The sequence below is a fragment of the Dipteris shenzhenensis genome, chromosome 24 (genome assembly GCF_047967505.1).
Source record: "Dipteris shenzhenensis isolate YYH24624 ecotype China chromosome 24, Dip_SZ_1.0, whole genome shotgun sequence".
NCBI lineage: Eukaryota > Viridiplantae > Streptophyta > Polypodiopsida > Gleicheniales > Dipteridaceae > Dipteris > Dipteris shenzhenensis.
This window is the reverse complement of record NC_141619.1, coordinates 28,742,466-28,763,748: the sequence shown is the minus strand read 5'-3', so window position 1 is coordinate 28,763,748 and position 21,283 is coordinate 28,742,466. Positions and strand designations below refer to the sequence as shown.

General features: G+C 43.7%; 1 protein-coding gene across 6 annotated transcripts in view; it reads left to right on the top strand.

The window, feature by feature from the left end:
• Positions 1 to 21,283, top strand: part of LOC147886454 (uncharacterized) — a 225,903-nt gene that overhangs the window by 46,579 nt on the left and 158,041 nt on the right. For 5 of the 6 annotated variants that reach the window (XM_087395193.1, XM_087395191.1, XM_087395188.1 and 2 more), the window contains exons 7-8: positions 4,842 to 4,893; positions 7,071 to 7,240. In XM_087395193.1, coding sequence (XP_087251319.1) covers positions 4,842 to 4,893; positions 7,071 to 7,240 — 222 coding nt within the window. The remainder of the gene's footprint in view (positions 1 to 4,841; positions 4,894 to 7,070; positions 7,241 to 21,283) is intronic. The other variant, XM_087395192.1, reaches the window with a different exon arrangement.

The window sequence follows — 21,283 nt, the reverse complement described above, 5'->3', positions numbered from 1 at the left end:
GATAGCATCACGAGTCACGTCGAGCTTAGCTATAGGTCTTATCTCAAGTAGCAATGTACGGCGGGTTGTGTTAGTACATGATGCTGTAACATGAATGTGATATGCGAATCTTGTAGCAGTACTAGGAGTCTCTGTAGCTAGGGACAACGTGCTTCCTAAGCAAGGGGACTTGCTATTTACATGTGTGGTCACTAACCTCATTAATTGCTATTGAGTAGAAACTTGGTTATATTATTTGCATGGTGAGACTAGTGACATGCAATACCATTAGCAAGATTTATTGCATTGTCTATTAGTGAAATGTGCATATGCATAGCAAGGAGTGATCCTAAGGGTAGCTTATTCTTGAAATGGTGTAACTGAAGGTTTCCTCATTTTGTGAATGAGGAGGTACGACTCTTTCAACAATTGGCAAATATTCCTTCCCTTTTTTTCTCATGCTTGCATTCTTTTTTGTCATCCATATATAAAACACCGTACGCAGAGAGCGGTGAATCTTTGACGTTTCCTCAAGCCTCCTTGCTGGTGTTATATAATTACAATTCAACTATGCGGTGAATCTTTGACGTTTCCTCAAGCCTCCTTGCTGGTGTTGTATAGTTACAATGTTGTAGCCTATGTACTTTAGGACAACACTTTCAAGTGCGCTACTCCTATGGGGATCACAAGGAATTTCAGCCATCTTGCTTTTGACAGCTGCTCTAGAGGCAACATTGTTGAATGTGTTGGAGATATCATAGCCAAAGAGTGTGTTGATGTGATGTGTTGGTGTGTAGTACTAGGTGATCTAGTACTAGTCTATATGTGTGAGTCATGTGTGAGTGCCACGTGTCATCATGGGACTTATCCCATATGCACTAGGTGCTAGTGTGTGAGTGTGTAGCCTATATAAAGGTCTGTACTTCACTTGTCATGATATACTTGATGAATGAATGAAAGCCATCATTATGTCTTCATTTGAGTATCACTTCTTCACTCCTTAGCCTCTCTCTCTCTCTCTCCCCCCCCCCTCACACCATGTTTCTAACATGGTATCAGAGCAGGTTCACCCTATCATAGCTGCCCTGCCACATCATCATCTCCCTAACCCTAATTCGTTTCTAGCTGCCTCCTTCTTTCAGCTCCTCATACCCGATTAGGGTTTCTGCACACGCCTCAATTCCGCATCTAGCTGCTTCTCTTTGCTGCCATTTGCATTCATTTCTGCTATCCACAACCTCCACAGCTAGTCATCTCAATTCAAGCTCTCTTGGAGCACTAGGTGGCCCATTTCCTTGCAGGTCGGCACAATTTTCAAGCTCTGCCAGCACGTGTGAAGGTTTTTGTCGCCAGAAATCAACCTTCCGTTGCTGCTGCAGCATAGCCAACCACCTTTGCGCGCCGTTTGCAGAAGTTCGAGGCCTTTTGAGGACATTTCCGACCTGTTCTCTGGCTGCTCCTGCACTTTCGAGCCATTCTGAGTCTGCTGCTGCATAGCCGCCTCTGTTCAGGCATCTTAGAAGCAGGACGCGTTGAGATTCGAGCCATTTCAGCACATCTACAATCCCGTTTTAGGGTTTCCAGGTCCGCTGCAGCAGAGGTGTTCATTCGCGCAGTCAGTTGCAGCATCTCGGGTGATTTGAAGGCCTCCTCGACCTGTTTCGGAGCAATTACTTGTATTTCGAGTTGCTCTAGGGTTGCTCCTGCAGAACCGCCTTCAACAGAGCAGTTTTTGGGGCTGTTCCTAGCCTCTATTTCATCTAGAATTTCCGATTCTTGGCCTGGTGATCTGCTGGTGCATTTTGATCCACCCATACCTTTACTACAGCCTCTTGGTATAGCTTGGAGCTGGTTTGCAGAAGTGCTTCACAAATTTCGAGCCTTTGGGGTCATCGACCAGCTGCTGGAAACGTTTATTCAACCATTTCTTCAACCGCCCTGCCTTTGTGAAGGCTGCTGATTCATTTCGGAGCCCTAGACCAGCCCCTCTATTTGCTGGTTATTCATTTCAGCTTGTTGGCTCTTCATTTGCCACCGCGAAATTGGTTACCTTAGTTTGCTACTATGGAGCCTAGTCCTCGTGGTGAAGACTCATCAGCACCACTTTCCACTAGGGATGAGCAGCATGACAAAGCACTGGCGCTTATTGGTGTGAGGTTGGTCAATAAATTACTTCATCAACTTGTCCTCACTACTTCAGCCAAGGAGAACCTGGACAAACTCAAGAATATTTATGTTACATCTACTGGCCGTGAGCAGGACACCTCATTTGCTATGTTGCATGATCTATTTCTCTCTGAGAAGGTAGATGATGCTTAGCACTGTGTGTTTGTGTTGAGTCAATAAAGGTTCTCAGCCCTTAGAGGCTTGTCCCACAAAAATGAATGTATTGTCTTTTACTTTGGTTTGATGGTATCGACCACCCAGTTCAGAGTAAGGGGGGGTGACGAGTGATGGTCTACCCTTGCCGGTCGCAAGCTATCTGAGAAGTCACTATCACACGGGAGGTGTTGGATAGTTGGGCTTGCTCTTTGCAGTATTGCGGTGGAGGGGGGATTTGTCTACTCTTTGCGTGTTGGGTCTCACACTCTTTGCTTTGAAGGGGGGTGTTGGAGATATCATAGCCAAAGAGTGTGTTGATGTGATGTGTTGGCGTGTAGTACTAGGTGATCTAGTACTAGTCTATGTGTGTGAGTCATGTGTGGGTGCCACGTGCCATCATGGGACTTATCCCATATGCACTAGGTGCTAGTGTATGAGTGTGTAGCCTATACAAAGGTTTGTACTTCACTTGTCATGATATACTTGATGAATGAATGAAAGCCATCATTATGTCTTCATTTGAATATCACTTCTTCACTCCTTAGCCTCTCTCTCTCTCTCTGTCTCTCTCTCTCTCTCTCTCCCCCTCACCATGTTTCTAACAGAACCTGAATTTCACAGCTTTGCTGAAACATAACATATTTCCAAGCCCATGCTTTCTCAAGCCATTAGACTATCGGTGGACCTTCTTGTACTTTTGTCGGCAAATCATAAGCCCACGTTCATTTGGAAGGGATGTTTGTTCAGACAAGGGTACTATAGGGTGTGTTTTTATGTAAATCCTTTCCCTTGATCTATGGAGGTATGAGAAGCTGCTATGTGCAGGGGGCAGTTTGGTTATGCTTGTGTTAGAAGACATAAAAAGAGCATACATAGGAAATTCCACCATGGGAAGTGGCATTGTGAGGACTCATGAAGGAGAGATAATAATTCATGATGTTCCGTGAGAGGTGGAAACATGATTGGACTTAAGTACATTATGGACCACACTTATGCATGCGTACTTTGGGGAACTGCAGTTTAAGTACACTGCTTGGGAAGTCCCTACATGCAAATCGAAGGGGGCACGATGAACTAGGAGTTTTTCACAGAGCTTGAGAGCCCATCCCATAGCTGAGGAGGTCAAGGGGAGAACCCTACACGTAGATCAAAGGGGGCACGATGAACTAGGAGTTCTTCACAGAGCTTGAGAGCCCATCCCATAGTTGAGGAGGTCAAGGGGAGAACGCAGACCAAAAGCCCATCCCACAATCCTGCCCCAATGCAGGATTAGCTAGCGGAGCAACTCAGCTACACAGAGAAGGGATTTCGCAGCCTTCGACACTTTTGCAGCTACAAGGGAAAAAGGACCCACGCCAGGTAAGGGCAGCTCTTGCTCCTCGCCATGCGTCCATGCAGGGTATGGTGTAGTAGATTCCGTGCTACTACTTGAACTTTGGTCTTGTTCAACTACCCACCATCCCTGCTTAGAGAAGGTGGCGACCGAGATTACTGTAACGATGAGCTATGGAGAGATTTTGAATCTTTAGCGGAGAGATCCAACCTCATGACCTGCTCGTTGGATAGCTCAAGATATCTCAGAAGTTCACACCCCTCTGTGCATAGTAAATGCTTGTGTCTCAGGTATTAGCTCCTACTTCTTGGGTCTCAAGTATTAGCTCCATGTATTCCCCGACAGTGCTAGCATACGATGGGCTCTTGCCCTTGTTGTTTGACTTGGTTTCTACTTCATGTAGTGGGGTCTTTGGCAAGGATTTACTTGAGAGGGGGTGTTAGAGATGGCGTGTTTCTATTATGGTCTCAAGACTATTGGTAGATGACCTTCCATGTTGTGAAGAGGGGTGGGAATTGAAAAACTGCCTAATTTGTTTGTCTCAAGAAGCTTTGTTGAATATTGGTTGTTACAATGTGAAAACTTCCTCTAGAATGTATGTTGAAGTTACCTTTCTCTATCTAGCATTTAGGTTTATGTATGCAATTACCATTTATTTGCTTATTTTCACCTGTATCTTCTTAAAACAAGTAGTGTAATTCTATCCAATCAAGGATACAATTTCTGTCAAAGAGGGATTGATAAAAGGTATAGGGCATGCATACAAATTTACATTACACAAAGCATGCATGGGCTTTCAATTTTACAATTAAGGGAATGAAGGCCGTAAGGCTCTATGGTGGGGCCTTCATTACTATTTTATTTGTATTTACACTGTTGTTAGATTGAAATGGGTAGAAGGTGCAACAGGTTACATGTATCCAAAGATTTTGAAAGTGTAGGATGGTTACAAGTAATAGCAGCCTTGAAGACTCAAAAATTGACTTGCGATATCTATGGATGTCATTTTGTTCCTTATGCATTCATTGCTATTAGATGTGATCAAATAATGGCTACATACGACCCTTGACACTTCTAATTGACCCTTGTATGCTTCAACAAATTTTAAAAAGCTCGACACCGGTTATTCACTTCCTTTTCTTTGAAAAGTTTCTAGACCTCGAGATTTTTGTATAATTGATCTTGCATGATTTTTCTTGTGACATAGGTGACCGTGTGAAGTATATTGGAAGAAAGGACACAAAAAGTACAAAGAGAAGGTGTGTTGTTTTGGGGTTTTCTTGGTGTACATTATCGATGGTCAGCTTTATATCTTATTTTAGGAATGTAAAGAGCTAAGCACCTTCTAATATCTTTGTTCGGTCTTTCTTTAAGGCCTTGTGCCTTTGTAAACATTCATTGAGATGTAAACATACTCATTCATTTGTATATTATATGTCTTTGTGCCTCTTTGGACTCTACCAACGAACCTCCAAAGGTTCCTTTAGATGTAAACATACATATTTATTAATCAAGAATAGGAATTCAAAAGTCATCTTGTAATGGGCCTGACCATCACAAATTGTTACGGATCATAAGATAGTCATAGTGGATAGGACATTATCGGACCTTGGGATCACTCCCCCTCTTCCCTCCAATATAAAAATATACCTTCTATTAAAACTTGAAAAGAAAACAAAAAGTTTAGCTATCCATGAGGTTGTGAGATATGTGGGGGTGGAGAGCTAAAAATTGTGGAGCTATGCTGAGATGAGTTTGCAAGAATGGAGTACAAGAGGGTTGTTTCACATGAAAAAACTGTAAAACCCTAGGCTCACCCTAGGGTGAGTCAAAACAGATTGTACCACCAAGTGCCTGTTTTACAAAAAATTATATGCCTAATTTCTAGGACCTAACATGCATGATTTCATGCACTAAGGGCACCCAGAACACTGAGGAACATAGAGGGAAACATCTCAACAATCTAATATGTTCATACACTCAAAATTGAGCCCAGGAATTTGGAAACAAACAATTATGAACTGGAAAGCAAGTTTGCAACAATGTACATGTAACAAGATACTATCTTGATTCCTAGTTACATTTACACTATACGAGGAGTATGAACGAGGGGGCTCGAGGGCTGTAGGGAAGCCGTTTCCAACAAAGCGTACTGTTTTGACAAAACATAGGGCCAATAATTGACCTTAGCCCCAAAAATCACTGCCCGAAAACATGTTTTTTATTTCCAAACATTTGGCAATGTTTGAAAACGTTTCAAAAATAAAAAACTCGTTTCATTGCAACTATGCCACCAACTCAATCACTAACTATGGTTAGGGGAAAAAACCTTAGAAGTTAAAAATGTCCCCCTAACCATCCTAAGTAATACATTGGCCAGTGCCTAAAATATTACAATTTTTCCAACACCCCACTATTTGACAATGTCAAAATGTACAAGGAATAATATGTGTGTGTGTGTGGATTTGTATAGACCCACCGTTGGGTTCTAATGACATTGGTGGGAATGCCATAGTAGCTAGTCCTTGCTATGCATGATGGAGTTTATGGTTTTCAACCTTAGGAGTGACTATCATGAGATTGAAACCACTATGTGTCGTGTTTTTAGAGGATGAGTTTGGACATGTTCTTGGATTCATCTAGATATATATAAAAGAATAATATGAATCACCAAACGTATATAAGTGAGGTCTAGGTGGAAGATAAGGTAGTGGAGTAGTGAGTTCTTGGATTGGAAGTCGTCTCATCACCTTGAAGCAAGATCTTTTGAAAAATGAACACCACATCATAAGTTTTGGCATTGAGCCATAGTGAGAGCTGCATGAACCACACAGTGGGTTGTCGTGGCTACAACTTGATGTGACTTGCTGTGTTAGGTCTATATCGACTCTTAAAACACAAGCTTTTTCTCTTTTCCTCTTGCACTCACTGGCCCCCTTTGTGACGTAATTGTGAAAGTTTAGTAGATATTTCCAACAATTATATCATTTACATCTTTTGAATGCTGATACCCGTAAACTAGAGCTCATAAGATTTGAAATCGTGGGAGGAGGTTAGCATGCTATAGTGGAAAGATCTCTTTGCATGGTGAATCCTTGTTTGTCCATGTCTTTCTGAGTGTCTCATAAGGAGATTTGTCCTCATTAGAACAACAAATGTCACTGCATGGACTTTTGTGGGCTTAGTTTGTAGTAGTTGTTAGTACCATGATGGTCTTCCTCCTTTGGAAAGTTTCTCATGGTTTATTTTGACATCTTGTCTTTGTTGCTGTGTGATGCCCTTTGCTGCTCTTATATTTTTAATTTAAAGTGCTTAAGTCGGTTTTCTGTTCTTATAAATGAAACATGATGATTAATGGTGTGGTTGTATTGCTTACTGATCAACAAGAAGTTTATTTTAGTTTGATGAAATCTTGATTCTTATTTCATGATCTTAGGAACTTGAATGCTACTTGTGCCAGGGCAAGTCCGAGAGTCGGCCAGCAAGGTTTGGTAACCTCCGTATCAGAAGCATTTCCTTTAAAGGTTGGAGTAAAATTTGACTTGGGTACCAAAAGAGGAGGAGCAAGCTCAAGGAAACATAATACTTCTGTTGTTGTATGTGATGGTGAGTGGGATCCTCTGGTGATTACATGAATGGTTGGGTAGATTTGTACTTTAATTTGTTTAGAATCTGTGGGATTGCTGGCAACCACATGCATAGTCAATATTTAATATGCCTCGAGTTGACACTTTCATTCACCTTGCATTTTTGTTGCACTTTTTCTGTTTAAGGGCTTGGCAGCATCATGCTTGTCACATAGCTTGCTGTTTGATTTCGATCAACTTTTAGCGAGCCTTTCCCCCCCCCCCCCCCGCGAGAAAAAAGTAAACCAAATTTCAAGGTGATCAAGATAATTAGGATATATTCTATACTTGTGCATGTCACTAATATTACAGAAAGACCAGAAAAAAAATGCCCTCAACTAGAGCTAGAAGATATTGGAGACCTTTCAGCTAAGAGTGATAATCATGTGGTTTTTAACATTACAGAAAGAAACAATGCTATGTTAAAGATGTGAGTGTATATTCCTTCTCTCTTTTATGTATATCACATGTCACATTGGTCAATTGACAACTTTATTAACCCTTTTTTACTTTGTTCTCTCCTGCCTCCTTGCCCTGCCTCCCCATACCCCCCCCCCCCCTTCTCGCTTCTTTTTTCCCCTCTCTCGCTTGTCTACGTCTGCTTTCTCATAGCCTACTTGAGTCTTAGACCTGCTACTCCTCCCCAACTTCCTCTCAAGCTCCATCGTAGCTCCCCTCCATGTTTGAGGCTCCCTCCCCATTGCTACTACCACTGCCACTCATCGACATCTGCCCCTACGTTGCAATATGCTTTGTGCTTGATTTCTGGGCTGCTCTGGACTTTTAGCACTCCTTGATAGGATGGTGGATTGAGACATTAGAACTCTGGATAAGTGTACACTCTCCCCTCCGCTTTATCCCTCCCACATGGACTATGAAATGGAGAAAGAGAAGGGTGAAGATAAACCCAGGGACAAAAGGGTCAAGGAGAAAGTAAAGGGACACATAGTACCAAGGACCAGCTTAACATGAGGACGACTCTAGTGGGAATCAAGTGGATAGCACGGCCACTTACCGCACTGCTCAACCTCAGCTCACTCCCTCCTGGAGACTCCCCTTGCCCTGGGGACAGATCACATAATGGGAAATAAGACACACACACACACACACACACACACATTAAAAAAAAAAATAGTGAAAGCTTTGATTGATTATATTACAAGAGTAGTCACCTCAGAAAAGAGGCGCTAGAAAATACATCAACTGAAGATCTCAGTATAAGCCAAATATACATCTTGATCTATCTGGCGAGTCTGCAAGCAATCAAAGAAAGATTGTTGCAGAGAACACTTAAAAAAAGCAAATAAAGAAAAATTGGGATCACTAAAGACTTTCAATTGCGGTCTGTTCATAAAGTCCAAAGTGCCCAATAACGAGCCCAAATAAAGAAAAGATGAAACTCCGGTCGCTGTGGATGAAAACCAAAGAGCTAGAAAAATTTCCCAAAGAGAAGAGTCGGGAATCTCGCTCGTAGGCTCTGTCGAAGAGAATCGAAAAATTGTCGAGAAGACGGGCAATGCCAGAATAAATGAGGCACAGTCTTCTGAGAAATCAGACACTGATGACATAGAGCAGGAGCAATGTGCCTATGGGCCAGCAACTGTCTAGATGGAAAAATTCCCAAAAGCACTCGCCATAAGAAAACCTGTTGCCGAAGTGGAACCTTGTAAGCCCAAAGTTGCCGCAGTCTTTTTCTCCACCACTTAACTGGCCGATGCATTCGCCAAATAGAATTACCTCTTTCTGAAACCCAGGGTTGAGGCAAAAGGATTTTGTATAATGCAGGCACAGTAATCTGAGATAGCCTCAAAGGACGAGAGGAGGACCCAAGGGAAGTCAAAGTCCAATCCTCTAATCGATCCTAGAGTTCCAAAGGGGGAATCGGAACCATAGGGGAAAGCATACAAGTGATTTGCCGCCACAAAGTACGATAATGAGAACCCAAACCATACTGTGTGGCTGCCAAAGAAAAAGGAAGCATAGAGCCATCATCATGAATAACATCAGCAACAGTATTGATCCCTTTAAAAGAAATAAACTAGGAACGACGAGGTTCCTGTAAAGCAAGTGGATGTTGGAAAACTTTTGACCAGTGAATGCTTTCAGCCCGCAAAGAGTTACCCATTAGAGATTGTCGACCATGCCATTCAAGGTGAGACAGAATATGCTTCCAGTCAAGAAGCAAGTTGGAGACCATAGGTGAGACAGAATATGCTTCCAGTCAAGAAGCAAGTTGGAGACCATAGGGCAGCCATGCAAAGTGCCATCAATTGCACCCAAACAAGAAATCCCATTGAGTGGGTTGCCAATGACCAAAAGCAGCAGTATTGAGATGTGTGACCAGAGATTGAATCATGAGAGCCCAGGGTTGATCACCTTTCAGTAATTGCAGCAACATTTTCCCCCTGTGAGCTAGGATGTGCACTTGGATATTAGTGATATTCAATCCTCCATGCATTTTAGGGGAACAAATTCGGTGCACCGAAAGCAGTTTGAGACTTTTTCTGCCATGTTTGGAACGCCAAAAGATTTCCATAATGACAGGCATAAAGGAATCAAGATCTGCCTTGGTGAACATGATCAAAGGCAAATAAAAAAAATTTTACGCCACAATAATGGACTGCACTATTTGGGGACGAACATGTAAAGGCCAGGTTGCCAATTTTCAATATTCAAGCTTTTTCCTGAGCTTGATTAGGACCCAATCAATTTGCTGTCGACGAGTGAGTCCCTAGCCCAAAGGATATCCAAGGTGGTGAACCAACTGAGTAGATGGGATGATCTCCCCTGGCCATAAGAGACTGTGCTAGTCTTTAATATGCAATGGGAGCAGCTTAGACTTTTGAAAGTTAACATGAAGGCCAGCTGCCAAACCATAAACTGAAAGAAAGAAAGAAAGAAAGTTTATTAAAGTCTTCGGAAGACCGATGGGTCTATGAGAGTGCGAAAATCCTGATACAACAAGCTGTGGTAGTGGAGCTACTAAACGAGTGTCCATACCAATGCAAAATGCAAAAATGCAAAATGGCAGTACTAAGTCCTAAGTACAACATAGTCATGTCGATGGTCGACTATATATAAATCTCAGCATCGTCATCAATATCATCATCATCATTGGCAACAGCAAGATATCAGGATGGATGGGGTAGTGGAGGCATGAAGTCGGCAATAGAGTGCTATCAGCCAATCAGAGGTGCGGTCTTGGCAGGTCTCTTGGTCATAGCTCTGCGTCTGACCAGGGCTATTGTGACCCCCGTCGGTAGGGCTCCGACTCTAAATCAGGAGGGCATGTCCCCAAGTGTGATCTATGTGTCGACCCTCTGTCTGAACTGTCGGGTCACAGGCTCTAGGTCACGGTCATGTCGAGGCCTCATCTCATGGGGGTCAATGTGATCTAGCTGAAAGATCTCTGTGATAGAGCTCTGAGAGGGATCAGCCGAGGAAGAAGTCTGCTCCTGTCTATGTGCTCGGAGTATCCTCTCGCGGTGTCTCAGTGCCTCATGAATGAAACCTGCCAAACACCGCGGGTCTGGGTAGGAGAGGAAACGCCCTCGGATCTCGTAGTACATAGGACACTTGAAGATGAAATGCTCCTCTGTCTCAACCTCCTGCATGTCACACAGTATGCATATGCGCCTCTCCCTGGGTAGTCGCTCTGCTTTGCCGCTCTCGATGCGAAGTCTGTGTGAAGAGACCTGGAACTGCCTAAGAGAGATCCTCAACGAGTGGAGTAGGTGAATCTGCGCGTATCCCGGTGGGTCAATGAAACCCTCCACTGTGATATGTAAGAAGTGATCTCTGTAGAAGCTAAGCTTCACTGGGAGTTCACTCGGTCCTAACCAGGTCCGAAATGTGTGTAGTTGTAGTAGATGCTCACGGATAACCTGGTTGACCTCGTGTGATACGAGGGGAGAAAACGGAGCATCCATGCTCTACTGGAAGGGAGGTAGTCTATCCATGTGGAGCCCCAGTCGCTCAAACCATCTCTTTGTACGTGCATACTAGCACCTCTGGTCTCCTCCTGTTGCAAGTGCCATAGAAGAGGTTAGAGCTATCCATGGTAGCTTGCTACGCCCCGAGGTATAATCCCCATATTCCCTAACTCGATACAGATATGTGATGACCTGAAATGCAACATCTAGCTGTAAAGGGGTGACCTAAACTCAGCCTGAATGATCTGGTGAGGAACGGATGACTTACCACGAATCATTTGTGATAACATGAGAACCTGTAGCCGCTCCACATGAGCCCACTCTGTATCTGACAAGTCTGGTCTGCAACAAGGCTGCCGTACATCCCCGCTGGGCAAACCAAGGAGTCAAAAAGCAACCCCTTGGTGCGTGGATCCTGAAAGTGCGAGCGGAAGCACTGCCTCTCAGTCTGGCCAATGAAGGATACCCTCTACTCAAGCGTGCCTGCATCGCCGGTCTCATAGTGAAGCTGGGTCCGGAGAAGATAACCCCAAGATAAGTGTATGATGAAACTCTCTCAACATATGACCCCTCAAATGTGAACTGCTCCTGACGCATGATGTCTCGAGATGTATTGAAGATCATGACCTTGGTTTTACCCAAGTTGACCTTCAAATCATGAGACTCACTAAAGGATTGTAGTGCGTCTAGGTGTCTCTAAAGCCCCTCTGTTGAGGAAGACAAGAGAGCCACGTCACCTGAGTAGAGAGAAATTTGGATCAGCGTGCCCGCAAGAGAGCAACCTACATGTCCCTTTGTCTGCATCACTGTCTCAAGCTCGTCAATGTAGAGGCCTAACAAGATAGGTGACAAAGGACACCCTTGTTTGATCCCGATGGTGCTGATGATCTCGTCTGTCTACTCGGATCATGTCCGAACTTTGCCTAAAACTCGCTCGTAAAGTGCCATGACAGCCCAAATGATCTCCTGGTCATAATCCAAGTCCTGTAGGCACCGTATGAGGCGGGCTCTCGGAACGGTGTCAAATGCCTTGCGGAAATCCACAAAGCAACAATAAACCTTCTGCTTCCGTGACCTTGCCTCCTCGATGATACATCTGAGCGTGAGAATGTGGTCCATGGTTCCATGATCACGCCGGAATCCGGCCTGTCCTGCTGCTCTAAGTCCTCGACACTCTGCAAGTCTGCTAACCTCAGAGTCAAGTACTGATGCATAAATCTTGGAGATGACATGTCCAATCCTAATGGTCATGTAGTTCTCCGGGCTCATGGGATCCCCTACCTTATGGATGGGTGAGATAGTGTTAATGGTCCAAGTGTGTGGAAACCCCAAACAAACAGCTTCATTAAAAAGCTTTGCTAAGATCGGGGCTAGGAGGTTAATCCCATATGCAATGAACTCAGTGCATAGCCCCTCATGATCCTTCGCTCGGCCATTATGAAGTTGCATTATGGCATCCTTTACCCCTCCTCTAGTGAAGAGGGTGCAAGATGTGGGGCGAGGCATGTGTGAAAGATTAGGGATTGGCTGATTTGGGATGCCATAAAGTGTGCGTGCATAATCAAACTAGATCTCAGTGTCAGTGAGTGGTGGAGGGGACCGTCCTTCTAGAAATCTCCGCTAGAAGTCCTTAGAGTTGTTACTAAACAAAATGTTCAGGAGCTCCTTCTTGTTCCGACGAATGAAGTCTAGTTTCTTCCTCCGTACCAGTCCACGGTATTCGCATAGCGTATCTGGTGCGCTCGGAAGACTGTTTTTGGTTTCGAATCTGAGTTGATGGCGTAAAGCCTTACACTCATCAACGTACCAACTATGACAGGGTACGGTTCTAGGGGGTGGTGGGCGGGTGGAGCGGGTGGTGTGAGGGAAAGCCTGAATGGCAGCGTCGTGTAGTGAGTGGGTGACAAGGGTAGCACCATCTCTAAAAGGGGTATGAAGTCAATATAAGCGAGAAGTATGTATAGACGGCCAGAGTGAGAAGGTGAGTGATCCCGATCAAAGCGTATATCATGGTAGGTGGAGTAAGCACTGAGTGGGTTAGAAGGTGCTATGCGAAGGGAGGTGGAGATGCTTAAGAAAAGGTATGTATGATCAGCCCCTGGGGGGAGAGGTGCTACAGTGAAGTCAGTAATGCGAGATGTGAAGACAAGGGATGCCATGATGTAATCAACAACACTGGAGCCCCCCCATGTGGAAAGCATGTGAAACCACTTGAAGCGGACCATTTGTCAAGACCATTATAGATAATGAGATCATGTATCTTGTCGAGGTCTAATAGGGCATGCCCATAAGATGAGAATTGATCTCCCGTGTCAGCCAAAACCCGTAGCACACTTGCCTCCTCAAGGTCAATATCTGGGAGTAGAGTGGAATCATCTCTAAAGTCAAGAAGTGGTACCTGACGAGCCCTTGTCCTCGCGTTGAAGTCCCCTACTAGGAGGAGTTCTCCGTGGCTAAAGAAGTCAATGATGGACTGATAAAGGGCAGCAAATGGGGATGTCTCATCATCACCTCGAATATCTCTGGCAAAGTGGGAGGTCTCAGGGGGGAAGTAGCAAACTGCGACAAACAGATCTCGGCTGTCCATGTGTCGAATCCGGATCCAAAGAAATCTACAATGTGTATCTCTTTGCTCTACTGAAATGGTCCCCTGAGGTGTGATTCTGAAAAGGATTGCAACTCCACCTGAACCTCGAACTCCTCCTGTACCCCTCATCTCATCTCTGTAGGCAGACTCCCATGTATATCTGCTGACTATTGGAAGAGGGCGCTCTGGACTCTGATGTGTCTCTGTATAAAAGACTATGTCGCGGCCCATGCGAAGCGAGTCAGCTCCATCTCACGCTCATTGAAACTATGTATCTCCATGAGCAAGATCTCACAGGCCTCCGGTGTATCAGCCCACCCATGTCCATGCTGAAACTGTGATGACTGTGGCATGAAAGGGCTTGCATCAAAGTAGAAAGATTAGGCTGAGTATTCCTTGGAGTAAAGAAAGAATCATCAGCATAGGCCTGAGCAACCATGTTGCGATTTTCATCTAGTTCCAAACCATGGAGAGAATCTGTAGCCACCAGACGATCAATGTATTGCAGCATAGGATGAGTAGAACTACGAAGAGTTCATTCTTCAGAGATGTCTTTAGAAAGAATACAAGCAGCATTGCTATCCTTGTAGAGCCAATAAATAACCTGCTGCATTTTTATTCCAAAGCCCAAGGATCGAGTTGAATTCCCATTGAACTGTATCAAAAGCTTTGGCAATGTCAATCTGTAAGAGCAAAACATCCTGCTGCGTGTACTTGGCATATTTAATTCCAACATAAGCATTGGCAATATTGTCCATGATATGCATACGAGGAACAAAGCCATATTGAGAAGGATGCAGCCCATCATGTAGATAGCCTTTGATACGGTCAACAAGCATTTTAGCCATGATCTTGTAAATGAGTGGCATGAGCGTGATTGGTCTCGAATCAGTAATAAAATAAAAAATCTGCTTCTTAGGAAGGAGCTTTACCAGTCCCTTTTTCCATGATAGGGGCATTTGCTGATTTTCCCAAGCTGAATTAGCCATTTGCAACAAAGGGGATTTGAGGCTATCCCAAAAAGCAAGAAAGAATTCAACAGTGAGGCCATCCCATCCTGGAGATTCCATCTACCACAGGATTTAACTGCATCTGACAATTTCCTCTCAGTGAAGGGAAATTCTAGTTCCAAAGCCTGAGCTTGGAAAAGAATTGGATGGACATGCTGTGAAAGAATCTGACGTGCAGACAAAATCTCAGGTGGCTTGAAGTATTATCTCCCGATTGAGGAGCATTGTTGAAATCACCACAAATGAATGCATAGTGTCTCCACGGATAATTGTGCATGGCATCCCAAATCAATGCTAGACCATTGGAAGATCGAGGGGCATATATTGATGCAAATTCAAATATTTCTCCTTGAAACAGGCATTGCATTATAATCCATCTACCATGGCGATCATTGAGAGCCACAACGGGTTGAAGATCATGCCTCACAGAAAAAGCCACTCTAGAGAAAGAGTGCTTCCCAGCATAGAAAATATCATAACCAGCAAAATGTCTTGTGTGACCAGCAAACATGTGCTGGTTATGTTCCTGCAAAGCCACTATGTTTGGCTGTAATTGTCTGATATACATCCACATAAGTTTCCACTTTCTATGATCACACAAACCCTGTACATTGAGTGTAATGCATTTGATGTGGTCAAGCATATTTACAGCTATGGGACAGTTATGTGCAGCAATAAACAAACTGACTATGTCTGCATCTCCACCTCAATATCTGGACCTTTGCCCTGAGAAGAGAAATCAGCATGAGGGGAGGACAATATAGCAGTAACGTCCTCTTATGGGAATAGGGTACGATTGGTAGTGACTGCAGACCAAGTCAAACCAATGCAAGAGTTTTCAGCTAGTGTCTTGGCCTGTGAAGATGCACTATTCCAAGTCCTCGATGGCAAAGGTCCCCTAGGAGAGAGAACTTTGTGAGGAGTTTGCCATCCTTCATCCAAATTTTTACCCTTCACCTGAGATGGAGAGGCCGAAGGCATAGGAAGAGGAGCAGTAGCATTTGAGACACTAGGGATTTACCTTTGTCTTGAACAACAAAAAACTGTTTTACCCCTTTGTTTTTGACTACAGAAGATGCATTGGCATTCTTACTCCGAGGCGGAACCATTTCAGCTTGTACTGGCATCCTGGGAGGTTGGGAAGGGCATTGCGAAGCCATATGCCCAAATTTCTTGCATTCAAAGCAAGCACCTACAAACAGCCCCCACTTCAGCTTGTTTTCCCCCACTTCAGCTTGTAGAAAGCACTGCCCATGGAAACATTATTGACAGTAACTGAATAAGAAGCCAGCGTGGGATTATCTGTGTTCCACAAAATGCAAAAGCGATTCGAATTGCCATTTGGTCTCGGTGGACAAACCACCTTACTAAGAGAGGCTGCAATTTTTGGCAATAGAGAAGCCATGCACTGAGGAAAATCCACAACTTCTACCCATACAGGGCAATGATGTCGAATCAATGCCTGATAATCCCTGGTAGGAGACCAGGGCAATATATGGACCATCTACTGACCATAGAAGAGTGGAGAGTGCTCTAGCAAAATCTATCTGTGCTCTTCATCAGCCATTATCACTTCAAAAAAACCCCTTGCTGCATAATGCACTTTCTTGACATAGCAACCACCCAGGGTTCTAGTCAACCAATTGCCAACATTTGCAGCAGCAGGCATCCGTCCCGGAAAGAAAATAATGATGGCATGTTTGGCATAATCCTTCACGGGGTGGAAGATATCATCTACCTCAATCATGATACTTGTGGTAGGAACCGGATCATTCTAACTTTTCCTTGTATCCTCAAAGCCCTTATGCATCACTTCATATACCAGCTGAGCCTCTGTAGAGGCATGTAGGGCCCTGGTCATCCAAACCCATTACCTGCTTTTGCTTTTGACTCTGATAAGATCTTTCTTTGTGAAAGGTCTTCTCATATGGACAATCTGCCATTGTAGCAGAGGGAGAAAATGAAAATAATAAGAAAAGGATAACATGACAAGAGAAGTACGGACATGTACGGGCAAAGGTACATCATGGTTGTACGGAGAGGTATTACGGACAGGTACGTGCAAAGGTACGGTTGTATGGAGATACAGAGTACGGAGAGGTACGGGCAAATGTACGAAAAAAGGTATGGATAAAAATAGACTGTACATATGACGGACGGACAATACGGATAAAAGAAAACAGAAAAGGATAAAAACGTACGGACAAACACATACGGATCAAAAAGAGGGCAGCAGCTGAACAGAGGTACAACGTATGTACGATGTACAGAACAGAGATGTACGGAAAGCACATGACAGTCGTACGGGACCTAAATGAAGACTGTACGAAAATCCCACGAGGGTTGTACGGGGCACTTTACGAAAGTTGTACGGAAAAGATGCGAGGGCTGTACGACAGGCTAGGGTGGGGGTTGAGCAAGAGCAGGAGCTGTACGACAGCTGTTCATAAATTTACAAGATGGGAAGTCTCCGAAAGGGAGAGGATCCCAAAGATCAGAAACATAAAAAGAAAAGCTCTATGCAAGAAGTATCCATATCACCCTCATGGCATGCATCATATAAGGATTGCCGCAATGAGGCTTGGAAAGATTCATATGACTTGTGAATCTGCCGACCTAAGTATGCCAAATTATGCTCACTCCAGATTGTCCAAAGAGCCCAATATCTCACCCAAGAGAGAAATAGTGAGTATTGAGACAAAGACCTCATAAATCTGCCAAAGAGCCAGAAATGTTTCCAAAAAATGTGACTCGGGAAACGGAGCTGAAGATGATCTGAAATTTTTCCGAGGAGGTTCCTAGAACACGGGCAGTGCCAAAGCAAACGAGGGACAGTCTCTGAAGGAGCCTGACATCTTAAACATGTGGATGGTGCAATGCGACGTTTGGTTAGCGTACACACACTTTTTTTAAGTAAAATCCAGTGTATTTATATTCTCATAAATTTACAAGATGGATAGTCTCCAAAATAGAGAGTATCCCAAAGATCAGAAACATAAAAAGAATGGCTCTATGCAAGAAGCATGGATGTCACCCTCATGGCAGGCATCATATAAGGATTGCCGCAATGAGGCTTGGAAAGATTCATATGACTTATGAATCTGGCGACCCAAGTATGCCAAATCATGCTCATTCTAGATTGTCCAAAGAGCCCAAAATCTGACCCATGAGAGAAATAGTGAATAATGTGACAAGGACCTCATATATCTTCCAAATAACCAAAAATGTTTTCCAAATCTGCGGCTCGGGAAACGGAGTCGAACACGGGCAGTGCCAAAGCAAATGAGGGACAGTCTCTGAAGGAGCTCGACATCGTAAACATGTGGATGGTGCAATGTGACGTTTGGTAAGTGTGATTCCCACTGACAAAGTGCCGGTCATGCATCTCCAAAGAAAAAGTCTTTGTTTCAAAGGCATTTTACACTTCCATAATATCCGGAGATTCTTCCGCGACCATGAAAGGGGCTTCCTGATATGCCACAGAGTATTAGCATATTGCTGAATTCATGGAGCAGGCTGAAGAAGTCTGTAGGCTTTGATGGAGGTCAAGAGAGGCAGAGGAACAGGATGAGAGCATGTAGCAGAGGGTTGCAATTGCCAATCCATAAGCCTGTCTGTGCCAGCCACAGGAGGAACAGGGAGAAGAGGATGTAACAAATCAGCAATTTTCTTGCATATCAGCCTATGATGCATTCCCAATCCATAGGAAGTAGTGGCCTGAGGAAAAGATAGGACATAGCCCTGATCATCTACCACATCATTTATGTATCTAATTCCCAATTTCAAGAGATTATATGCCCGAACAGGTTCCTGTAAAGCAAGTGGAATGTCAAAGATGACACTCCAATGAATACTTTCTTTCCTCATCGAGTTTGTCCCCGAGCAGTTATCGGGAGCCCATTTGACCTTAGAAAGTACTTGTTTCCAGTCAAGTATCAGAGCAATAGAGAAAGGACAGCCAGGTATCTTCCCTACAAATCTCCCAATGACAACCTCCCAATGATTAGTAGTCCAATGGCCATATGCCGATGTCCTCATGTTGACACACATGGATGCTATCATACAAGTCCATGGCTGTTGTTGACGGAAAAAAGTATGGAGCATAGTCGCCTTCCTTGCAAGTACATGATATCTTATATTGAGAACATTAAGTCCACCATGCATCCTAGGAGAGCACACCATTTCCATCTTCATCAGTCTCAATGCTTTCACAGCATTTTTTGTTCTCCATAACAGCTCCATAGCTTGAGACATAAAAGCTGAAATATCTCTGGCTGACCAATGTAACAAAGGCAAAAAGAACTGAACATAGGACATTACAATGGATTGTACTATTCTGAGCCTGACATGAAGTGGCCACGTAGAAATTTTCCAAAATTCCAATTTATGTTGAAGTCTTTGGAAGATCCATTTTAACTGCTGCTTCCTGGTGATATGCCATCCTATAGGATATCCCAAATGCCTGACTACATCTTTGGAATGCACGACCTGACCTGGCCAGAGAATAGAATGCCAGCCACATTGTTTCAGAGGAAGGAATTTAGATTTGTCAAAATTGACACGCAATCCCGCTGCTAATCCATACAATGATAGGGTGGTCATAAGCATGTGAACTTCCCGGGGAGAATTTTGTGGCATAAAGAAGGAATCATCAGCATATGCTTGTGCCAAAAAAGATGCAGCCCCAGGGATTTTAAGACCAGTCATCTGTCCCGTGTTTGTAAGATGATCAAGATACATCAAGAGGGGATGGGTCGCAATAGCATAGAAGAGAGCACTAAGAGGGCAGCCCTGTCTAACTGATCTCCCCAATGTCCATGACCGAGATAGATGACCCCCAAGAATGCACTGAGAAGTAGAGCCAATAAACGGCATTTGCTATCTTGGGACCAAAGCCCAACTTTGTCATGATTTGAGAGATAAAATCCCATTGAACAGTGTGAAATGCCTTAGCAATGTCTACCTGCAATATGAGCACATCTTGATGCGAGTACTTAGCATATTCAATTGCAGTCAATGCATTTGAGATATTGTCATGGATTTGTCTTCGCGGCACAAACCCATACTGATGAGGATGAAGGCCCGCATTCAATATCCCGTGAAGCCTATACACAATCATTTTGGCAATGAGTTTGTAAACTACAGGCATCAAAGTAATAGGCCTCCAATCTGACATATGATCACACAGATGTTTTTTGGGCACAAGTTTGATTATGCCATGCTTCCAAAGGGGCAGCAAATGATTTTGTTGCCAGGCAACATTGATCATTTGCAAAAGGACATCTTTCAGATCATCCCAAAAAGAAATATAAAATTCCACCGTAAGACCATCGCAACCAGGGCACTTGTGTTTGCTGAGGTGGGACAATGCATTATCAAGTTCTGTGTTAGTAAAAGGTCTCTCCAATGTAAGTGCATCATCTAGTTCGACTATCTTGAAGAAATTCAATCCTTGTATCAGTCACTTGATTTGATGGGGAACCAGGAGCAGAGAACAATTGCTGGAAATAATTTTGGCATTCATCTTGGAGATAAGAGAAAGAGTGCGTCCAAGAGCCATCTATCTTCCTTACCGTTAGACATGAGTTTTTCTTTCGAGTAGCATGCAGGCCCTGGAAGAAGGCTTTTGATGAGCAGCCCTTATCCATGAGAGGCTTCATTCTTGCTCTGATCTGCCATTTGTGCAATTTTCTCTGATCATTATCATTCAGTTTGATCCGAACATGTGAAAGGGAATCATTTTCTGATTCAGAGAGAGGTCTGAAATGTGAAAATTCAGTCAATTATTGTGCTGTCCTTTTTGCCCATTTAACCTCTTTCCTCCATTTAGTCATATGCTAGTTTCCATACTCCCTAATGACATTCTGTATACGAGAGACGAAACTGTCCCAAGCATAATCCATGTCCTCCTGGGCATGCAAAGGCAAGGGATGAATTGCAAGTCTGATCATTTGCTGGAAATATTGATGTTGGAGATAAGCCTGATTTACATGCAGTAATCTACTGGAAAGAGGTGGCAAATCATCCAGTGGCATACCAAGTTGCAGATTCATCCATAATGGGGCATGATCTGACAAGCCCAATGAGAAATCTATGAGGAGATGAGGGCTAAAATCTGCATATTGTCGTGGGTAAAACAAATACCATCTATCAAGCCTTGCCCAATACGTAGTAAATGCATTATGATGAAAAGTATATCCAGGCACTGACCCTTGGAGCAGCAGCCATAAATCTTCAGCCTGCACAGAAAGAAGCATGCTATCCCATTTCTGCCTTTCTGATGATAGCATATGAGATCTTGAAGTGGTGTTATCTCTCGGCAGAGGAGAATTGTTAAAATCTCCACAGATAAATGCATTAGATTTCCATGGATATTTGCTTAAAGAATCCCATAAAGAAGCCCTCATGGCAGAGGTCTGGGAGGCATAAACTGATGCAAACTCAAGAATATCACCATGGACATTACATTGTATGACCATCCATCTGCCACTGCT